The sequence below is a fragment of the Chelonia mydas genome, chromosome 1, assembly GCF_015237465.2.
Source record: "Chelonia mydas isolate rCheMyd1 chromosome 1, rCheMyd1.pri.v2, whole genome shotgun sequence".
Lineage (NCBI taxonomy): Eukaryota > Metazoa > Chordata > Testudines > Cheloniidae > Chelonia > Chelonia mydas.
Genome location: NC_057849.1, coordinates 284,118,328 through 284,141,440, shown reverse-complemented (window position 1 = coordinate 284,141,440; position 23,113 = coordinate 284,118,328). Strand labels below are relative to the sequence as shown.

Genomic DNA, 23,113 nt, shown 5'->3' with positions numbered 1-23,113 from the left:
TCCTGATGTAGGATTGCTGGAAGCTGATCTTTCTCAGTCTGCAGGAGTGACTGGCAGGAGCAACTCTTGCTCCTTTTGGAGGCATGGGGAGGGCCAGGAGAAGGAGCGGAAGACAGCAGAAGCAGAAAAAGATCCAGGCCGGGGAGCACCTCATCCAGTTCTGTATGGACACCATGGCTCAAAATCCAAAGTAGTGAGTTCAGCTGGGCCGCAGCTACAGTATTCTGCACCGATGAGAAAGAGAGATGGCCATCATCAGAGAGAGAGACCGGGTAAGACAAAGCAAGAAAGCCAGGTAGACTTCAAATCTTACCTTTGCCGGGATTCTTGTTGTGCTGTGCTGGAGTCTAGGTGCATCTTATATAGACCCATCAGCATCTTTTTCCTGGTGATGAATTAAAAATGACATCAGCAAGTCTCTTACTTTCCAGCATCCTCTTCTGAGAATAACCACCACCCAAACCCACACAGAACACAACCACAAGGGCTTTGCACTCTTCCGTTTCTTATAAGAAGTAACCCCATTTTTAATGTTGGGGTTGACAGGGGCTTTTCCTGACGTATGGTTGAAGTTACACGGATGTGAACCCGGGATGCTCTTTTGAAAAAATTGTTTATTGTAAAGTTGACAGGTTTTGTGACCTTTGTCTTGATCATAACACACCAGCTCACTCAGCAGTTTGATTTTAGACTTGATTCAATTTTGTAAACATGTTCTACATTTATACTTATTTATTATTTGTATTACTGTAGTGCCGAGAGGCATTAGTGGAGACTGGGGCCCCATTGTGCTAGGTGCTGTCAGATATACCATCAGACGCTGTCCCTGCCTCCCAAGAGTTGGGGTCCATGCACCTGCCCAGAGCCCTACTGACATTGATGGAGTTCCACCTGTGTCCACACAGCTCTCTTTGAAAGATCAAGGTCCAAATATAATCAATATAGTAAGACCTCATTTATAGGACCCCCCTTTGCTCCCAAATCCTCATTTTCCAAAATTGAAACGTCCCACAGTGAGCATCATTTGCACTGAACCGCCTCACATTTGTACAACTGTTTATCTAAATGAATTCCGTGTTCTTCATTCTATTCAGATAAACCAGGGTCTTCAGAGCACAAATACTACACTTTGTGCTTAAAATAATGGTGCGGGTGGTGGAAGGGCTACAAGCTAAGGAGGAATTTAACTTTTTGTAAATATTACCCAAAATCAAATGGTAAGAAAGATGTATTATTATTCTTTATTAGGCACCGACAATGTGCACAAGTAACGAATATCGAGATAGTCCATGTCCTGACGCGCTTGCAAATTAAGGCCCCAATCCTGCAGCTAACTGTGCAGGGGGCCATCCCTGTAATTGGATCCAGGGCAGGTGCAGGGCAGTTCCCGTGTACAGTCACTGGCAAACTGAGGTGTAAAAGATGGACACGGGTAAGACAAGATGAGCTGGGAGAGCGAAAGGAGAGTTAACTAAGATTATGTTTTATTTTTAATATAATGTTGTGATCGGAAGGGCACTTAATGTGGGTTAATTATAGTCCTAGGCTGGGAAAAGGAAGGAGAGGATTAGAAGATGGGAGGGCTTGAGGATTTGGCTACCCAATGGCTAAACCCAGAAGCGAACGCAGTGGCAGAGCCCATGGACAATACTGTCCTAGAACAATAACGGCATGTTCTCCCTATGTTGGTACAAACCTGGGTTTGATGGTTTTGCCCTACATCTACTGTGGAGGCAGTCTAAGACAACTAATTGGTTCTTGGAGGTCAACTTAGCAAGGAATGGGAAGGCTGGTCTACCTGTTGGTTGGCCACATTTAGAACGGAGGTGAGAGATGATAACCTACCAACCTCGCAAGGGTTACAGTATTGGTCCACCTCGAGCGACTGAAACGTTCCTCCCCATCACAAGGTCCCCACCAGGAACAGGGGCCCCAAGATCCCAGACTTTCAAGAGACTACTATCGCCCTCCCGCAAAGGGCCAGTGGTATATTATAACTGTGGGCAACCTGGGCACATTCAACAGGAATCCCCTACAATGGAAAGTGACTAGATAGGATGCCTCTTCAGTCAAGTGGGTGAGAATCCAAACCAATCAATAGAACTGATCCAAAGGTACTTCGTGGTCTTGATAAAAATAGGGCCAAACATGGAGGAAGAATTGATAGATTTGGGGTGTGGACAAAATCTACCTCAACTGGACTTAGTCTTACCCAAAGCCCTGGATCCTGAGCAATACGTCCAGTATTCCTGCATCCATGGAGAAATCAATACGTACCCAACGACCTCTGTCATTTTGTAGGAAGCAGACCAACTAGGGTGCCTCCAGGCAGGAGTGGCAGATTGCCTACCCTGGCCAGTGATCCTGGAATGCAACTGGGAACATCTTTGGACCCTCCTGGAAGAGAAATTGTTCCCTCCAGCCCAGACCCCCTTCAGCCACAAGAAAAGACACCCTCCGCCCCTGAGGATACCTAGGACATATTTCCCCATCACTCCATCCGATCTTTTTGAAGTCTCAAGAAGGTCCCAGAGATCAGAAAAACAGCAAAAGAAGCCTTGGATGGAGGACGAGCCTGGGCCTGTGCTGGAGGCAACTCCATGGAGCCTGGAGAAGAACCTTCCCAAAGGGTAGACCCTGGGGAGGGAACATTCCAACTGTTTGTAGGTTATCCCCATCCACAGACCCCCTTCACAACCTAGACTGCAGCATCCTGAGTGACATCCGTGATGATGTGGCAACTCAACATGACAACCAAACACTCCAGGAACGTTTCAACCAACTTCCCACAGTCAACAGGGTGGTCACCACTCAACATGCATCTCATCAGTTTCCCTGCTTTGAATTATGGGATGAGATTTTTTTGTACAAAGTAGAGAGACATCCCCAAACTGAAGAACACAGATATCAACTCCTAGTCCCCAAGCCCATCTGACAGGAGTTCCTATGGCTACCCCATACTCTTCCCAACAGACACCTAGGTAAGGTGAAAACCCAAGAAAGATTGTTGGCCCAATTCTTTTGGCCAGGGATATATAAAGAGGTAGCCAATTTCTGTTTATCATGCCTCAGTTGCCAGAAAGTAGCCCCAAAGGATCAGGACTGGGCCCCCAGCAGTTCCCTTCCCTCATGGCAACCCCCTTTGAGAGGGTGGGGATTGATATAATAGACCCTCAGGAGAAGTTCACCTAAGGTCATTATTTTGGTACTTGTGGACTATATTGCCCAATAGCTAGAGGCAATTCCTTTATGAAACACCTTTGCCTCCACCCTAGTGTGAGAGCTACTCCAAATGTTTTACTGGGTTGGCCTTTCATCAGAAGTCATCACTGATCAAGGGATTAATTTCATATCCCAGGTGTTCCAACAAGTTTGGGCACTGTTGAAAGTATGACCGCTCTGGACCTCAATCTACTTTCCCTAGACAGATATGTTAAATAAGTTTCTGGGAACAGAGGCCAAAGACAGCTGCTCCCCTCTCATTTCTTTGGAGTGCAAGAGGTACCACAGTCCTCCATGGGCTTCTCCCCTTTCGAGCTCTTTAATGGGAGTCAGCCTTGAGAAAGATTAGACTTGGTTAGGAAGTTTTGGGGAGCTCACCTCCACCCACTCTACCACTGTCTTCCAATATGTCATTCAAATGAGGGAAAGGTTAGAAAGATTGGACCACTTGGCCCAAACTAACCTCTCTCTCTCAGGCCCAATAGACCCAGATGCAACAATATGATTTCTGGGAGACTGAGTGCTCCTACTCCCTCCCCACTCATACAGAAAGTTCCGGCCAAATGGCAGGGCCTGTATGAAGTGTTCCATGGGGTGGGACCAATAGATTACAAAATTTATTGCCCAGACCAGCAAAAACAAAGCAGATTTATCATGTATCATTTATCATTAAAACCCTGGCAGGGGAGGGGTAAAGGAGATCCTTCATCCACCTGGAGGAGGAGAAGAGGATCTGGGGCCTCAGGTCCCTAAGAGGGCCAAAACTGGGATAGAGGAGATGTCACTTGGGGAGGAGCTGTCTAATGGGCAGAGAAGACAAATAAACAAGCTCCTGGGATCTTATACGGAGGTGTTCTTCCCACTCAGGGACAAACCTTACTGGTGACTTGCCACATCCACAGAGGGCTGGGGCCAAGCCCATTTGGAAGTCATATCAAATACCAGAAGGTGTAAAACCTCTGTTAGTTCAGGAAGTCCAGGAAATGTAAAGATTGGGAGTAACTGCAGAGTTTCATAGTCCCTGGTGAAGTCTGATGGTTTTGGCACCAAAGCCAGATGGAATTGTACAATTTTGTGTTTCCATCAGTTAAACACCATTTCTGACATTGATGCGTATCCAATGCCCCAAGTCAATGATTGCCTGCTGGATCACCTCAGTCAAGCCCATTTTATCACATGAGATCTAACTAAGGACTATTGGTAAATTCTCCTTACTCCCAACTGCTGAAAAAAACCATCTTTTCTACCCAAGTGAGCCTCTTCCAATTTGTTACCATTCCCTTTGGGCTGCCTGGGGTTCTGGCCACCTATCAAAGGCTGATGTACAAGGTGTTATGACCCCACCATCACTGTGCCGTGACCTACCTAGATAATGTGGTTGTCCGGACTGGGCCACATGCCTCTGGAACCTAGCAGCCATACTTCAAGGCCTACAGGAGGCCCAGCTAACAGCAAACCCAAAGAAATGGAAGGTGGGAAAATGGAAAAAGAAATATTTGGGCTATCTAGGGAACAGTAATGTCCAAGCCCTACTGGACAAAGTTGACACCCTAGCAAACACCCCATACAAAAAACTAAAAAGCATGTCTAGGCCTTCCTAGGCCTAGCAAGGTATTATAGCAAATTTGTGCCCAATTTTGCCTTATTGGTTGTGTATCTTACCGACCTTGTTAAAAAATCAGCCCCTCGACAAGTTACATGGTCCCCATGTGTGATCAAGCATTTCAAAAAATTAAACAGATTCTCTGCAGCAAGCCAGCATTGCACATCCCTGATTTCTCTCAAGAATTCAGTTTACAAAGAGACATCTGAGGTGTGGTGCTATCCCAAACTTTCCACGGATAAGACAAAACCCTTGCCTTTACAAAGGTAGAAAACCTTTAGACTGGGAAACCCAGTACTCTGTCCTCAAGAAGGAATGCCTGGCATACACTGGGCCATAAAGGCACTGAGATACTTCCTGGTTGGAACATCCTTTGTCTTAGTCACTGATCATGCGGCACTAAGGACTCGAATGGCCTCAAAGTACTCAAATGCCTGTAGGAGACAAGTTAGTACTTACTTAGCTTTACAGCCTTTTCGATTTCAAACAGAACATTGGCCCAGGAAAGCAGATTTCCTTCCAAGAACCAAAGAAGGCAAAGGGCTCTGTAGTGAGTGTTCCTACAGGGCCACTCAAATGGAGGTGGCAGGGAGGTATGTCAAGGTATATGGGATACCATTCCTCTGGGGTCAAAGGCCTGCCGCTGGCTGGCTTATTGATTAGCCATTCCTGCTGCACCTGAGAAAAGAGCTGGAAATTAATTAGCTGATCGTTATAAAAGAGGGCAGCAGGCAATGGAGAAGGGGAGATTGCAATTCTGTCCAGAAAGCTGAGGGAGACACTGTGATGTCCTTTATTGCTGAGGCTCTGAGGTAAGAGCCAGGAAATTTTGAGTTGCTGAAGTTACTGGTGTGAGGGACAGACTTGGGGAGAGGACTACTCGGCCTGCACAGGCTCTTGAGGGAAGAGTCTGCCAGGTTTTGATTTGTTTTGTGAAGAAGGCTTAAAATAAAACTACTAACTCCACTGGAAACTGCTTCCCTGGATTCCTTGAGTGAGCTCAGGCAGATCTGCCCCAGGGAGTGAGCTGGCTCAGCAAGAGCAAAACCTGGCCCAGTGGGAGGAGGGCACTATAAGACAGGCAGCATGTGAAGAGGCGGGAAGGAGAGTGGGAGGAAAGCTACAAAGAGAGAGGTTGGGTATGAGGCTTGAGTTTCTTTCAAGTTTCCTGCTTGAACCATTCCCCTGTTACTAACTGCTGTCCTGTAGCCAACCCCCTTTTGCCTTACTAAGGCTTGGGTGGTCTTCTCTCACCTTTCCATCCACCACTGCAAGAGAACTGCCAGGGATTGACCATTGTCAATGAGGATTCAGACATCCTCCTTCACAGTAATTAACTACTGACCCCTGGGCTTCACATCTGTCTCCTCTGATCTGACCTGACCCCACCCTGGTTGTTTGTCTGTTCTGTCAATCACCCTCTCCATGATCATGCCAATCAAGACTCAGTTTTGCCTGCACTTTTTCTCTTGGGTTTGAATCCTATCGGCCAGACTTATCAACTGTGTAAGTGACTCCATTGACTTTAGTGGAACTGTATCTACCTACACCAGTGGTGAATTTGGTCCAACCCCAGCCAGTCTTTTTCCTTTCTGCTGAAGGCTTTGAAGGCCCAGTTCCTCACTGCTTTTGGCCTTGTTTCATCATTTATACTTATGAAACATGGGTGTAAAATGCTATTCAGCTGTGGTAGCATTTTACATGTGCCCACCCTGACATGGCATAGGTGTAAATGATTACATGAGGTGCAAGGCAGTGAAGAACTGGGCCCTGATCTTTCCTTATCCCTGCTTTTATGTAGTGATTGAAGGCTTAACCTTCGTCCTTTTCTCCACCTGTCTTCTCCTGTATTGCTAATTGCAAATTTGGACATATGTTGTTGTTTTCCAGACAACACAAGTAATACTTCATGAGCCTCTCTCTTCCATCTGTATAGTAAATGACTGTCTCAATCATATCCTAACCCCTGACTACTTCATGTCGTCTTACTGCCGAGTCCTCCAAAATGTTAACCTCCTCCTGGTAAAAGCTTTTTTTATGCCACATGTCTGACTCCATGGTCACCCTCCTTTGCTCTTATGATCAGAAATCTTGAGAGTCATAGTTGGCCATGAATTTTCTCTTTCCTTCCATGTTGCCCTTCACTGTGTCTGCCTAGTCCCACAGCTGAAGTTCAGATTTAATTTGGCTATACTGACAGTCTCCCCCACATATTAATTACTTCCTATTGCACAGTACTCACTTTTATGAATTTCCTAAATCTCTCTAATCTTGGAGAGTCCAGGATTCTGGACTATATGAACCCATCCTTCTAGCCCTTCCAATTGCAGAGGAAAGCTTGAAAGTGCAAACTCTAAAACTCTCAGAAAACAGAAGGCAAATGAAAAGATTACAACTTATATATATTTTTTGAAGTCTTATGATTTTTTTGCAGGGCCTGACTCATATAATTTTTAATGCTTGGGGTTAGCCACCCTGTTTAGCAAAGGTGCTTGCCAGAGGATAGCTAGCCTTCTGAAACGGTCAAGTGTGCCGCATATCTCTGATAAGCTCCACAAGAGAAATGAAGCAACTCGGATTCAGACGGGACTAATTAACTTATTGAGTAACTGGGAGGCAGTTAATTAGGCAGGGAAGTCCCTGGGCTTGATGACAAGAAAGGAATAACCCCCTGTATGAGAGTGTTCCCAAGGGGAGGGCTTCTTATGACGAACCATGTGAGGAGGGCTCACCAGGAAAGGAAACTAAGGAAGAATGTTCCTAGATGGGAGAAGTTCCGAATGGGATGAGCCATGAGGGCCTAGTCTCACCAGAATGTGCCCCCGATGGAAGGACTTCACTAGGTAGCACCAGAGTCCCCAGATCAGAGAGAGTATATGCTGTTCTGAGGAAGGGTTGTTGCAGTTTTCCCTCTGTGGGCACCTAGACCCAAGAAGAGAGACACTTCCCCAGCTGATAACAAGAGGCCCTGGCTCCAGAAAAGGGTTCCAGGTCAAGAAGGCTTCACTCTTTAAAGGGACTTGGACGTAAGTGGGGTTGCTGGACGAAGGGTAACTCAGTCCCCTTCTCCTCCTGCTTGAGATGCTGGGGTGAGGCCTATTTGTATAAAGTTTCATCTCTGAGTTAAAGAAAGTAGACCCCTGAAAGGGCACTGCTCATAGACATAAGTCTTTGTGTGCTTATTGAAAGCCCATTGGGGAAACTGAGACAGAGATGTACTGGTGATGCTGCACTGGGCTGCCAGGGGGATGCTCCCATAACAGTGACTAAATCAAGTAAATTGATCCATGGTAATTCTGTTTAAACTGAAAAAAAAATTGATCCTCAGTAAAATGTTCTTAACGTTTTTTGAAAAATCAGCCCAACTAACTCTATTAAAACTGCACAAGATGAACTTCTATATCCTTAACCTCATTTTTTCCAGTGATGTCTCAGAAATTAGCAGTATCCCCCATGACTGACCCCCAATGATAACCATTTAGGTGTAATTACGTATGGAGTTTCCCTAATTCACTGGGAAACTATCGTGGTTTTACGTTCTCGACAATGACTTACTAACCCATATATCATTTTTGGGGAGGACTGGAAGTTTACATCACTTCTGCCCCTAAAGCCACAAAAGCTTCCCCGTTGCTGTTCAGTGAACCAACAGGTAAACAGCCAACACTGTACTTCGATGTACATCCATTATGCACACCATCAGGACAGTCATGCAGGAATTGGCTCGTAGTTGACTAGGTATAGGTTAGGGAGATTCAGTCCTCTCCAGTTCATGGGCTGGTCCTTGGCACAAAGCCTATGTACTCCGGCATTGCATGAGAGATGTGAGTGTCATCCATTTCCCATGGCTATAACACTTCTAGTTTCTCTCGTACTACTGGGATTCCTCTACAAGTTGAGTCCTCTCTGACTTTAAATTGGTGCAGTTATGTAATTTCTAGGTACATTAAATAAGAGATGCTACTTAAACATTATAATCTAAAGGCTTTGATCTTGAAAGAGTCATACTGTGATGCTTTTTTAATAAAGAAACTGAATAGAGACGGAACTATTAGCTAATTGTGGGCTAATCTTTGAACAACCTTGTGCGGCTGGTTTTTTAAATAATCTTATTCTTCTACCAAAAGCACTGAGATGAATGTGGTCTCAATAGAACCCCCTACTGAGCCAATTTTACATATCAGTATATGGATGCTACATGTATTATTCTGCCAGACATGATTATAACTTCTGTTGTAGTGACATGAAGATTCAACACAATTTGCAAACAAATAAAATTGGACTCAGTTTCTTTATTTCAACGGTGCTACAATAGAAGGAGGCTAGCCCATTGTCTGGTGATAGTAATCATCCATAGATGTATTGTACAACAGTAATGCATAAACAAGAGTTATTAATGAGATCTGCTGTGGTAGGTGCCATCCCTCTGAAGAAGTAGAGGTTTACACACAGAATCCAGAATCTCATTGTACGTGTTAATGGTTTAGAATTTATTTACCATAACATTTTTATCAGCTATTCCACCATATGTATGATTCCTTTAATTTTTAGAAATTAAAACCAAGCTATATCATGCTAATTATGAGACACTGCTGATCTACTTAGTGACCTACATATATACAACCCTTGAGAAGTTAGGTCAGGTGTACTGAAACGTCTGTATTTCCTGTTGTGTGGTGGTTGCTCTGACTGCAAGGCAGTGACTCAGTGACTTGGCAAAGTGGAATTACTTGCATTTGCAAAAACCCTGCTGCTAATGGGAGTAGAATTTTTCAAAGCTGTGTTAAAATCCGAAGTTCAATGCTGCCTTAATATTACCTCGCACTGAATTTATCCAGTAGACTAGGTCTTATTACATAATCGTTCAAGGTATCTGCAGCAATAGGTGAGGGAAACTCAGGCCAAAGATTAGCATAAATGAGGCCACCGAACTACAATTCCCATAAGTAGGGCCCTACCAAATTCACGGCTGTGAAAAACACGTCATGGACTGTGAAACCTGGTCTCCCCCTGTGAAATCTGGTCTTTTGTGTGCTTCTACTCTATACTATACAGATTTCACAGAGGGAGACCAGCGTTTCTCAAACTGGGGGTCCTGACCCACAAAAGGGTTGCAGGGGGGTCGCGGTATTGCCACCCTTACTTCTGTGCTGCCTTCAGACCTGGGTGGCAAGAGAACGGTGGCTGCTGGCCAGGTGCCCAGCTCTGCAGGCAGCAGCACAGAAGGAAGGGTGGCAATACCAAACCATGCCACCCTTACTGCTCCGCTGTTGCTGGCGACGGCGCTGCCTTCAGAGCTGAGCAGTTGGAGAGCGGCAGCTGATGACTAGAAGCCCAGCTCTGAAGGCAGTGCCGCTGCCAGCAACAGCGCAGAAGTAAGGGTGGCAATACGGCAACCTCCCTACAATAACCTTGCAACCCCCCATCTCCCCCGTGACCTTATCTGATAAAATATGACCAGGTAGATCATTGTTGCTACCACAGTTATGTAACTGCAACAAATTTTGTACAAAGGTTGTCAAGTAAGGTGTCGACAAAGGTTATGATTTGCTATCTGTATGCATGTATCATTTTTGTATCTGAAGTTATGATTAACTATGTACCTGTATTTCAAATGATTGCTCCTGTGGTAACCCCCACACGGTATTTAGCCTGCACGTCTTGGGACTATTCAAGTTTAAAGGCTCATCAAGGAACACTTAACTCACAATGGATCATGGAAGATACCTATCTACGCTTAGTGGACTTTCCTGTGATGGCCTCTATGACTAAGCAAAATCATGCATGGACATGTGACTTGCCCATGTGACTCCAAACACCATCTTGTTACCTGTAATTTTCCACAGTAATTTTCCTTCACTTGACAGAAGCTATAAAAGGCCCATCTCCATTTTGCCTCTTTCCTGCCCAAACCTCTGGCTATGAATGTATACTAATGGAAGCATTCTAACCAAGGGACTGAGGATCTTCCAATGATTTAGAAGCCACCAGAGACTTAACAAGCCAGCAGTTTATTCCATCACTGCTACAAGCCTGAACCAAGAACTTCACAATTATTGTGTGTATTTGATTCCTTTAATTTTAACTCGCACCTTTCTTTCTTTTTATAAATAAACCTTTAAATTTTAGATACAAAATGATTGGCAACAGCGTGATTATTGGATAAGATCTGAGAGATATATTGACCTTGGTGCATGGCTGGTCCTTTGGGATTAAAAGAACCTTTTGTTTGATGACATTGGTTTTAAATAACCACTCATCATGAAGTCTCGTGTCTGGGTGTTGAATCCAGGCCTGGAATACCTAAAGAGGCTGCATTTCTGACTTCTTATTAGCCAGTGTGGTGAGACAGAAGTTTACTTCTGTTGCTGGTTTGGTACATCTCATGGAAGAATAACCACCAGTATTGGGGTGTGTCTGCCCTTTTCCCCAGCAGCTTGTCCTAAATTTGGTATTCTAAGTTGTGACCCACAGAGGCATGGTGACACACCCCACAACCCCATTTTGGGTCAGGACCCTAAAGTTACAACACTGTGAAATTTCAGATTTAAATATCTGAAATAATGAAATGTATGATTTTTTTAAATCCTGTGACTGTGAAATTAACCAAAATGGACTGAGAATTGAGTAGGGCCCTATCCCTAAGGCACCACAGCACTATTTACAAATAAGTATTTCTGGTTCCAGCCATTCCATTTGGGCAAAAAATGGAAAGACAGGGTGGGAAATTTTTTTTTAAAACAAAAATTTGCTTTATCGAAAACCCAGTTTTCTATCAAAAACACTCTGGAAAATTTGCAACCAACACCATTTTAAATGGTATCTGAGTCCTTGTGAAATGGGCATGAAGAGCTTGATAGGAAAGGGTAAACATTTCTAAAGGAAATCATTCAGCTGAGGAAACTTTTCTTCTTCCTTTTTTTTTTTTTTTTTTAAAGACAACCTCCCCTTCTGGGGTTAACAGTTGTATAAAAGTTTCTTACATCTTGTTTATAGTGGTAGGAGCTCATTCCTGATACCAACATAGAGCAGCAAGCTGGTTTGTAAGGGCCCAGTTCAGAGAAAGCCTTGGTCTTTCAACTTGGACTATGGTCTTTGGCTCTGGATCCAGTTAATCATGATTCCAAATGTCAACTTGTCTATAGTGTGAGTAACTGAGCTTTTATAAAGAGCAGTTCCGGACTCTTCCAGGGCAGCAGCTTGTCTTCCAGAAGCCCACAGAGATTGTCTGATCAGCTGCCTCTGTCTGTTGGAAGAGACAGGTCCACTGAGACTGACTCTCAGTGGCCTTCTCGAAGCAAGCTACTGCCCATGTTGGGCACAATAAGCTGAACAGAAACAAGGCAAACTTGATTTTTTTTTATTTTTAAATGTATACAAAATTCAAATTCTTCATTGTACAAATATATTTAAAAACAGCAAACATTAACTTAATTTTTTTAAATGGCTAAGCAATTATTTTCACCTACTTCATGTAACTTGCTTTTGTCAATTAAAAAGAAAAAAAAAAAAGGCCATCAGCATAAATCACCATCAATTTTAGCTGTGACCATCATTACAGTAGTTCACTCACCCAGAAACGGACAACTAGAAGAGATAATTGAGGAGTATGAGGGTAATTAAATACGTGTTTGAAATGAAGGTTTACCCCCTAGTATCTAAAACCAACATTTAAAAACTGGTCTTGACAGCAGTACAGCCATCCATATGGATACTCCAGACATGGCTAACAGTGAGCCCATACAGTAAGTTGTCAAAGTCTTCTAGGCAAGAAAAAAGTGTGTGGGGTTTTTTAATTATTTATTTATTTTTAACTAGAACAACCCTAGAGTCCTAACCAAAACCTCAACATGTGTTGCATATTTTACATCAAATTTGTTGAAATATTAAATGTGGCTTTTTTGGTAGTAGGGTCAGATACTGCTAAATGACTGCTAATGACAACACAGTCCTGTACATATTCAGAATTCATACAGGATTATGAACAAACCCCTAACATAACTATCTCCTAACTCAGCCATGCTTGAAATCAGATGTCTGAGGTACAGTATTAGGTGAATGATGGTATCGTCCCATAATACTGTTCTTGGAATACTATATTCTTGTAGTAAAACATCTTTAGAAATTATATACAAGTTGTATACAAATAATTACTGTCAATTTCAAGAGATGCCGTAACTGAAAGATTAAAAGCAGGCTATTGTAAAATAGTACATACTGTCTACCCACAGCTCCCATCTCTTTCAACAGAAGTGTCAAATGTTTGACACCTCTCAGGGTCAGGCCATCTTACCAGTATATGAAAGGCCCAAAATACAAAATTTCCCAAAAAATTCCACAAAACTGCAACAAAAATACATCATTGTACAAAACAGTGACTCCCTGGTGGAACACACTACGACTTGCCCCAGAAATTCTCTTTCCTCTTCTGAGCTCGTTCCAGAATCTGAGATGCTAGTGAGCTAGAGGCTGCAGAGCGAGCAGAGATCTGGGACAATCTGTCATCTGTGAGTGCATGCAACAAGGAAAACAAATCTATAACTAAATCCACAGATCAGACATAAATTTTAAACAATTAAGACAGCTGTGGCTGACTTCTCAAATACAAAAGTTTTTATGCCACTTATGACCATGAATGCCACAAAATCAAATCCAAACAAATTTCTAAATTATTGTTAGCTTTGTTGAAGGGAAAGCTAATTAGAAAGCTACAAGCATACTGACTGGGATTTTTAAATTAGGTGCTCAATTCTCAATGAAATGCAGTGGGAGTCGAGCAGCGAGCTCTCCTTTGAAAACTGGAGTCATTGTGCCCAATCTTTACACCATTAAATGATCCTCCAGTAGTACAGAATTGGCATAGTAACTCCTATGCTTTTTTCCCCTTCCCCAGCATATTTGGTGTGGTTTTGGTTAGTGTGTTCTAGTAATCCCTGGGTGCTGTATGGTTCCTTGGCGCTTATGGCAGCTAGTGTAAATTAGAGCTGTCCTCAAGCTGCTCTCAGTTACACCAGAGGACCAGCTTAAAGCTCCTCTGTACCCTCCCCCCTCCCCCGGCCTTGAGATGCATTGTGTGCTCCTTGGTTGTAGATGAGGATCAGGGCAATTCTTTTTATTTTAGTCACGGCAGCTGGCTGGAAAGCATGTGGGCAGTGCAAATTGCTCAGCAAAGCATCTGTATATCTGCATAAAGTATGTGAAACTCTGTAGCATCCCACAACCTCACCACACATTTTAGATAACAGCGCTGTACCAGACTGCATCTTTGTTACTAAAAACCAGTGACAAAGCATGAGCTGTCATAAATAGATTCAATGATGCCCAAATGCAGGCATTTTGAGTGTACAAATTTATTATGCATACAAATGCATGGAAATCCCAACCATATACTTATATACACAGCTACAATTAGCAGTATGCTCATAAAGGGGATTTTTTTGTACGTGCAATTTAGGAACCTATTTTAAGAATGTTTTGACCAAAGGCTTTCAAAGATCTAAGGCAAGTTTCAGAGATGGTACTAAATGTTAAACAATCTGATTTAAAGTCACAGAAAACACAGCACATTGTGGCGTGTAGTATCAAGTTCTGTTTGATTTCTGAAAAGTCACAGTACTATTTGTTCTCTTTGTCAGGAAAACTGATAATCTAAGACTGTTCCTGATAGTGACCATTTTGCTAGAGCAGTGACAAAATCTGTAATGACGCTATGGATGTACAGCAGTGCATCAGGTCAGAGAGGCAGTCTCCTGGCATAGACACTCAATTTTGAAAGCTCCCTTGGAGAATACATAGAGCCTGTATTCAAATTCTCATGAGAACAGGATATCCAATAAGATTACAAATACTTCTATGTTCTATCTAGTTGGATTAAAAATACCAAAGCACCCTCAGGCATAATACTTTTGCACTTTGCGTGTAGTCAAGGCTTGAACCAGAAAGCAGAAAGGCTTGTGAAAATGTCGGGGGGCTAAAGGGGTAGTTAAATCTGAGTTTGGAACAAACATTTATATTAGCCGTACTGAACCACGGTTATGAACGGTTTCATTTTTAACGACATTTCATGGTTTATTCATAGGGTTTGTACTTAACTTTTCAGATTACTGGGCAGAGAAAAATATTTGGATTTCTTTTGATGATATGATGATCTGGGTATGCATAAAGGTTTTACTGGTCTACGTATGAGATGGGTGTATACAGGACATATTGCAGCCATCTCCCATTGGGGTGCAAATAAAGGCAGAAGTCATCCATATGATACATACTGTTTAATATTTCGAAATGAAAAATACCTTCATCATTATAGTTTCTTTCCTGCAGTGGTAACTGGAAATGGCTCATCTTTGGACTTGCAATGTTCCCTAGAAGAAAAGACCACAGGTGTTATTTTTATACCATTAAAAAGAGCTGTTTCTGCATCAGAACCCTATATGGGATGACACTTCATGTCAAAAACTATTTAGAACATTACTTCTAAAAATGTAACTATCAATTAGGATACTGCATACTTGCTAGTTACAGGACTGAGACTCCCTTATCCCCATAATAACAACTCCTATTGTAATAAGTTTCTTATAAGGGTACCCTGAAAATGGTGCTGAGATGAGGATCGAATAAGTGTATTGGACTGTATACTTTTCAAGGCAGCATCTTTGGAGGCTGTTACTGTAGTTACACAGTGAAATAAGATCTAATGATTTGCATTCAGGACTTGGAGGTAGGATATGGCCCTAGTTCTAATCCCAGCTCTAAGTGACTTTTCTCTGGATTTAGGCAACTCACTGAACCTGTTTACCACTTGCTCCATTGTAAAATGGAACTATTACCTTACTTCATCCATCTCTGAAGATGCAAGGACTTTGTGTGCTTTTCAAGAGCAGGACCTTAAGCATGTGATTAAAGTTTTGTGGAACTGGGATTTAAGTATATAAATTTCACTTTGACATCTAAGTGCTTGAGGGGTTTTGTTATTTATCACATAGATGCCACCATAGTATGGTTACTATTGTCGTTTAAAACTACTCTGAGCCACTCTGGCCCAAATTGCTCCTCTAATGAAGAGTTCACACAGGGTAGGTGTACACTGCATTGTAAACCTGGTCTGTGGGACCCAGGCTTATGGACTCAGTGTTTACAATCCTGTGCTTGAGTGTCCACACTGCATTGTAAGCCTGGACCCAGGTCTCTCAGTTGTCCTAACACATCCATACTGCGGTATGCAGCCCTTCTGACTCTGGTCTTTGGCTTCAACTGCATCCACACTGCAACATGACAAGGATTGGACCCAAGTCACAGCAGGTACTGGGGCTCTGACTCACCCTACTAGCAGGGCCTTAGGACCTGGGTCCTGAGTACTTGCTGACCTAAGTCAGACTGATTTGTGTGAGGATGGAAGGGTGGCGTGGGCTCAAATGTGAGTTAGAGCATGGACTTACTGTGCAGTTTAGACACAGCTGCAGGGACCAGGAAATGCTGCTGAGATTCCAACAGACCTTTTAAAGATAGAGAAGGCTGGATTGTCCCCTTCTCTCCCACTCCACACACAAGGGTCCTCAAAAACCTACAGTTCTCTCAAAATCCACATAGATGTCTGGTGATCCTGTAGAGGCCAGGGCCACCTCACAGATGGGACTATGATGACAGATTTTCGTCTGCCAGCAACTCTCTCCTGAACATCCCAGCCCTGCAAAGGTGGGTGCTCCACAGCACATAAAAGGGCATGTAAACATCACAGCCTCAGCTTTTCAGCTGATTCCCCCTGGAAAACTATGGTGAGAGAGGGAAATAAGGGTTGTATCACACCTAGCCTACTTCCTTGCTCTTCTCCTCACACAGGTGCACTGTAGAGTGGTATGATGATGTTGTGGAGGTGTCCAATTACTCATCTGTGTGAGTAACCCTAAAGGGAAATGTACTAGATTCCCCCTCTGCTGTCTACAGAAGAGATAACAAAACTGTTCACAGAGAACCAATTATTTGAGGTATCCAGTAATTCCTTATTAAAATCAAGAAAGCTCTATTAGACAGACAGATACTGGAACCTAAGCATAGAACAAAGGCCAGATCTCCCCATAGCAGTGTAGCTCAAAGTATCTCATTTAGGTGGAGAATAGTACAGTTGTTCTAGCAAGATGAAACATGCTGGTACAAAAGAGTTTCTCTGCAATAAGCAGTCATTCTTTGTTGAAGTCACAAAATTTTGGGCCCTGCACATTTGCAAGATAGCAATTACCATACAAACTAAGTGGATGGAAAAATCCTATTTAAAAAAAAAAAAAACAACCATTATGCTGGAACTCTGGATCCCTGAGAGTCCCTTGAATGCGACAGCATGGATTCCAGGAGGGGAGAGTAGCGCTTTTGACTGATTTCTGCACAGGAGCTGTAGTTGGATGTGCTGAAGTGGGAGACGCTCTTTCATCAGCAGCATTGACAGTGGGCCAAGAATCCTTCCTCAGAGGCAAAGGATCTAAAGTTTTCAATCCAGCAGCTTGGGAGGCAAGTAGTGATACAGCTTCTGCTTCCCCTTCAAACTGAAATACCATAGAAAAGGCTACTATTAGTTTATACACACAACTGAAAATTTGTTTGAGTTATATCAAACATCAAGTACAGAGGCATATGCAGCTGGTACATGTTGGCTGTGTCTTGCTGGAGCTTCCAGGCCAGGCAAGTGATTTAAGGCTTTGGGACAGTGTTAAGCAAAGCTCACATTATGAGGGATAATCTAAACATGACCCAAAAAAGGCTTTACACATGTGTAAAAGCACTAGACTGCTTTCTCAATTTCATCTGGCCCTACACCTTTAGGCCATGTATGCATTCACATACAATACCAGGTCAGATTCTTGCCTTTGGAAAATAAATCACTTCCAAGCTTCCATTACCATCTCTAGGAGCAGAGAAAACATGGAGACAGTATAAACTAATGGACTGAGCAAAAGCCTGGTAGTTGGATTCCTGAATTTCTAATCCTACCTCTAACAACAACTTTGTGGTCACAATCTCTGTGTTTTGATTCCCCATCTGCAAAGCAGGACTATGAGATTAATATGGGGATTAATACTCAGTTACCTCAGAGGAGCTTTGTGAAGGTTAATGTTTATGAATTGCTCAGTATTATTAACACTGAAGGCCAGTGTAGGACTTTGAAAAGTGGGCTGACTCTTTTATAACAATAAAACAGAATTAACTTAGTCACAAAACCCCTAAAGGATTTAAAACACTACTAAAAGACAGCCAGCAACTAAAAGATGTTTGGAACACTTGGGAAGCCAGGAACATTGCTACAGCGACAGGATCCTAGGTATCCCAACCAGGAAATTGGGAGACAAGATGCAATAATATTTGTGGCACTGTTAAAATACCAACTATTAGATATTGAGGAAAATCCTGAATAAAGGGAACAACCAATACTTTATATCCATGGGGGAAAACAGCGAAGGATATAAAGAGAGAAGGAATTATGATTATGAATAAATTTTAGTGGGTAGCCAAATAGGAAAGCTGAAGACGTAGGATAGTTATAGCTGACTTGTCATTTCAGACTGAGGCTTATTACCCAGAGCAAAAGTTGAACTCTGAATTTAAAAAAAAATTTCATTAGTGTTCCTGCTTCTATTATATATTCTACCTCACTGGGAGAAATCTGCAGTGAAATCCTATACATATTTAGAAATTGAGACCACACACCTGCTTGTGAAGTGATGTGACTAAGGACTGGGAAGGTTTTTGGAACGCAAGAAGCTCAATCTATTTCACTTAAACAGAAAGCTAAGCGGTGAATTAATCAGAGTTTATAAGTACTTACATGGGGAACAAAAATATAATGGGCTCTAGAATACAGAAGCATAACAAAATCCAATTGTCAGAAATTGAAGCTAGACTAACTCAGATTGGAAAGAAAACGTACGTTTTTAACGATGAGGGTAATTAACCATTGGAAAAACTTGTCAAGTGTTGTAGTGGATTCTCCATCACTGACAGTTTTAAAATCAAGATTGGATGTTTCTCTAAAAGATATGCTCTAGTTCAAATATGAATTAATTCAGGAAAATTCTGTGACATGTTATGCAAGATGCCAGACCAGATGACCACAGTGGTCCTGTCTGGCCTTAGAATCTATAAGCCACAAAGACCCGTGAAACTAAATACTGTCCTAGTATCTTTTTGACCCCTACGCTAGGATGTACAGAGAAATCAAATCTGAAGTAAAATGAAGCAGAAAATTCCAAGAACAATGGAAAGGGAGACTGACACCAATGCGGCATACTTCTCTACCCAACTCATGGAGTTTGGAGCTCTGCATGACTTCAGGAATGAGCTGGGATAAGGGTAGCAGGGAGATCAGCTGCTCTTGGCAGCAGGCTTTCCGCTGGACTCCGCACACTTCAGAGCAGAAATATATATGGGAAATAATGCAGCATTCCCTCCCATAGTCCTTCAGTTTCCATTGCTTAACAAAAATATGTAACTATCGGCATAGGTGCTGGAGCACCCATGGTAAAAAATTGGTGGGTGCTCTGCACCCATTGGCAGCCAAGCTCCCCCCATGCCCTACCTCCTCCTCCTCCCCCTCCCCTGAGCTCGCTGAGTCCCCACTCCTCTGCCTACCTCCCAGCGCTTCCCACCCGACCGCCACCAAACAGCTGTTTGGCAGGGTTAGCACACTCCGGGAGGGGAGCAGTGGAAACATAGCATGCTCAGGGGAGGAGGCAGGGAAGAGGCAGGGCTGGGGCAGGGATTTGGGGTAGGAGTTGGAATAGGGGCAGGGAGGGGACGGGGTTGGGGCAGGGGTAGAAAGAGGTGGGGCAGGGGCGGGGGCAGGAGGAGGGTTGAGCACCCACAGGGAAGAGGGGAAGTTGGCGCCTATGACTATCAGCCTCTCCATCACAGATAACATTGAAAATTTTAGACTGGAACGTCCCAATCCTTAAACAAGCTTAAAACAATTATTCAAACTGACATAAAAAGGATATCCGATCTGTATCTTTCTACACTGCATATTGAAAAATGCTTGCTTTGTCTCACCCTTCTGGATTTTCTTTCTCCTGAGGCTTGTTTAGATGAAGAATACTGTGTTTCTAAAGACTTTTTCTTTCTCTGCTGTGGCGATGAAGACTTCACTTTAGATGGAGACACTAAAAGTGCACCTCCTAGAGTAACAGAAGATAAAATATTTTGTTACATTAAAAACTTTTAATAAATTAATTCCCTCAAAATGTTGCTTTTCATTTTAAATATTGTTACCGATAGCTGGCGTGGTAAGATCATGATGAGTTCTTTGGGCTCCACCAATTGTTTTCAACTTTGGAGTAGAAAGCCTGCCACGTTTTCCTGAAGATACTGAAGAAGAATCTGACCTATCTGCTGAAGGTTTCGGTAGTGAGGCATTTTCTCTGCAAAAATGAGGAAGGATGGTCCAGTGGTTAGGGCTCTGGCCTCGGTCCCTGTTCTATCACAGACTTCCTGCATGACCCTGGGCATGTCACTTAGTCTATTTGTCCCCAGTCTGTAGAATGAGATAACAGCACTTCTCTATCTCACATGACTGTTGTGAGGATAAATATGTTAAAGACACAGATGCTCAGATACTACAGTGATGGAGAGTCATAAAAATATTTTCTAAGATAGAAAATATGACTGAACATCATGTGTTACTAACAGAGTTTGTAAAACATGCATGGTAAAAGGCCTAGAACTCAACTGTAATTAGAGGAAACATGGGAAAGTTGACTGCCAAATACTGTACTCAGAAATAAGTCCTTGATATTTCTAAATATCTTCCTACTTTTTTTTCCTACACCCAGACATTTTCAGAACTCCAAGGTTACCAATACATCCCCTCCCTCTCCCCCGTAACAGGAAACCACACCCAGGGAGATCTGGACATAGCTTCCTGCAAAGCCCATCAACACTGTTCAAGTTTGCTGAAAAAGTCAAAGGGTATGTCTACACAGCAGCTAGGAGGGTGCTTCCCAGTGCACGTAGATAGACACACTAACTCTGCTCAAGCTAGCACGCTAAAAACAGCAGTGTGGATGCAGCAGCATGGGGAGCGGATTGGGTTAGCCACCTGAGTACAGTCCTGCCTAATCCTCTGGGTACATACATGCCACCCTGCTATTTTTAGTGTGCTAGCTCGGGCGGAGCTAGTGCATGTCTGTCTTCCCACACTGGGAGGCACTCTTCCATCTGCAGTGTAGACATACTCTTAAGCACTATATTATGCAGTCCATTCAACAGTGACAGAACAGACTATCCTTTCAGTCCTACCAATCCTTCAAAATTGAGTATGAAGCAGACTCCTAATTTTAGTTTTCCACATGGCTATATGTTGCACTATCACTTGCCTACTCTGAGTGGCCTTCTGTACAACTTTTAACATTTTAAATGTTATGCATTAAGTTTACTCATATTAATCAAAATAGTATTTTGTGTTTAGTTTCTACAAATTACATTTAAAAAAAAAAAGTTTTGCATTACTAAAATCTAATTTGCTTTGACAGAAATCATTCGCTGAGCCAAATCTGCGAAGCAGCTCAGGGTCTATTTCTTCCTCCATTTTGCCCTTCACCTCTGAAGGAAATTGGTGTAAGAAACAAATCCTCTCTTATTCTGAAATTTAAGACACTTGTTGCTAATTATTAACATACAGAACTTGTCAAACTAGTGCCCTAGCTAATTACCTGTTAAGTGCACTAGCATGTAAAGTTTAGTTTATTTTTAAATCACCCCATAAAGCATGGAAAGGTAAGAAGAAAGACAATGAAATTTTAAAATGTACCCTTTTACTTTGTTGTCCACAGTAGGATCCTTATCATTTTCTTTCAATTTCTGAGCCTCTGCTGACTCTTGTTTATTTTCTTTTTCTTCATCTTCCTGTAATCCTGGTGGCTGATTTTCCACTTGTTCAGTACTGTCTTGTTCACCCCAAGCTAGACGTCTTCTGACTGGTACAGTAGAGGCATCTGACATGCCTAACTTCTCTGTATTGTTCTGTTGGGACTGTTCTATTGAGTCAGGCTGCGGCAGTATGTTTTGGCTTGCAGACATCTGTTTCTCAGGAACTCTATAAAACAAAGCAAACTATGTTTCCCTCACCAAATATTCACTTGTTTTTTTCCAATTTACTACGTATGTGTCTCCATAAACTGCATACATCCAATTCAAGAACCTGTCAGAAATTAAGAGTTTAGTTATTAAAATGAATACAGATTAATCAGTCATTTTCCAAAAAAGGAGCTTACAGTAGACTTCTAAGTCCATACTTCAGCACCTACTTAATTTTCACATGTGAAAATGGGAACTGTTTGATGCTGAACACTTTTGAAAATTAGGCTGGTGTTAAACAGACTTTAGAGCCTATCTTAAGGCTCCATCTTTTGAAAATCTTGGTCTTTAAATTGTTCATAGAAATCAGGCATTTGTGCATGCAAATGAAACTAGTGTACAAAGATCCATTTTGCACAAAAACAAACCAGACAGTTTTGAAAATCTGGCCTTGTATTTGATATCAGACATTATGGTGTAATAAACCATAATGTCTTAAGTTTCATCTTGCTTTTATTATGGCTACAATTACACAAATAGATCAATTATTCTCCCTCCCCCCTAACCCCGTGCCTCCAAGACACTGCCTGGGAGAAAGTGGGTTGTATATATAGTATCCCATACAATGTTTTGAACAATCAGATTTAAGGTGAGGTGACCAAACTGCTTTTTTTGATTTAGGAATAATTACCTATACAACATTATTAATAAAAGTCTCTAAAACTTATTAGCAATAAATGACAAAATTAGTATCTGCTCAAACCATCTTTATGGTCCCCAAGGGGCAGAGGCAAAAAAATGTGAATACATAATTGCTTTTTCTTGATTTTAGAAACAGAAGTGCAGTGGGACTAGATCTGCTAATCACAAGCCTATTGATTTGTTTCTACAAAAACACCAATACAAATGTATGTAGCCATGACAAAATTTACATAATGTAGGGTTGTGATAGAGTGGGAGTAGCCCAAGGCTAACTCACCACTCTGTAAACTTCCCTGCATGTGCTAAATTGGGAGATAATTGATTAAGGACTGGGTGATTAATCAGTTAACAGGGGTATTCAGTTCATCAGATGGGGATGGTTAAAAGGGAGACAGGAACAGAGAGGGAAAAGGAAGGGCAAAGCAGCCCAGGATCTCAGAGAGAGGCGATTTCTTCCCTCCACCCCCAGCTTGTACCTAGAGAGAAGGGTGAAGCTTGGGGAAAGTCTTATTCTGCAGAGAGACAACCATAGGC

General features: G+C 42.4%; 1 protein-coding gene across 16 annotated transcripts in view; it reads right to left on the bottom strand.

The window, feature by feature from the left end:
* Positions 1-81: 81 nt before the first annotated feature.
* MDM1 (Mdm1 nuclear protein) overlaps positions 82-23,113 on the bottom strand; it is a 46,107-nt gene continuing 23,075 nt past the window's right edge. For 13 of the 16 annotated variants that reach the window (XM_037887030.2, XM_037887035.1, XM_043548154.1 and 10 more), the window contains 6 exons: positions 21,612-21,896; positions 20,075-20,223; positions 19,856-19,980; positions 17,109-17,358; positions 15,118-15,186; positions 12,170-13,330 (listed from right to left, as the gene is read on the bottom strand). In XM_037887030.2, the coding sequence (XP_037742958.1) occupies positions 13,221-13,330; positions 15,118-15,186; positions 17,109-17,358; positions 19,856-19,980; positions 20,075-20,223; positions 21,612-21,896 (988 nt within the window). In that variant the 3' untranslated portion in view covers positions 12,170-13,220. Of the gene's footprint in view, positions 225-313; positions 386-12,169; positions 13,331-15,117; positions 15,187-16,260; positions 17,359-19,855; positions 19,981-20,074; positions 20,224-21,611; positions 21,897-23,113 lie in introns of those variants that run through there. The other 3 variants (XR_005223519.2, XR_005223521.2, XR_006291429.1) reach the window with 3 other exon arrangements.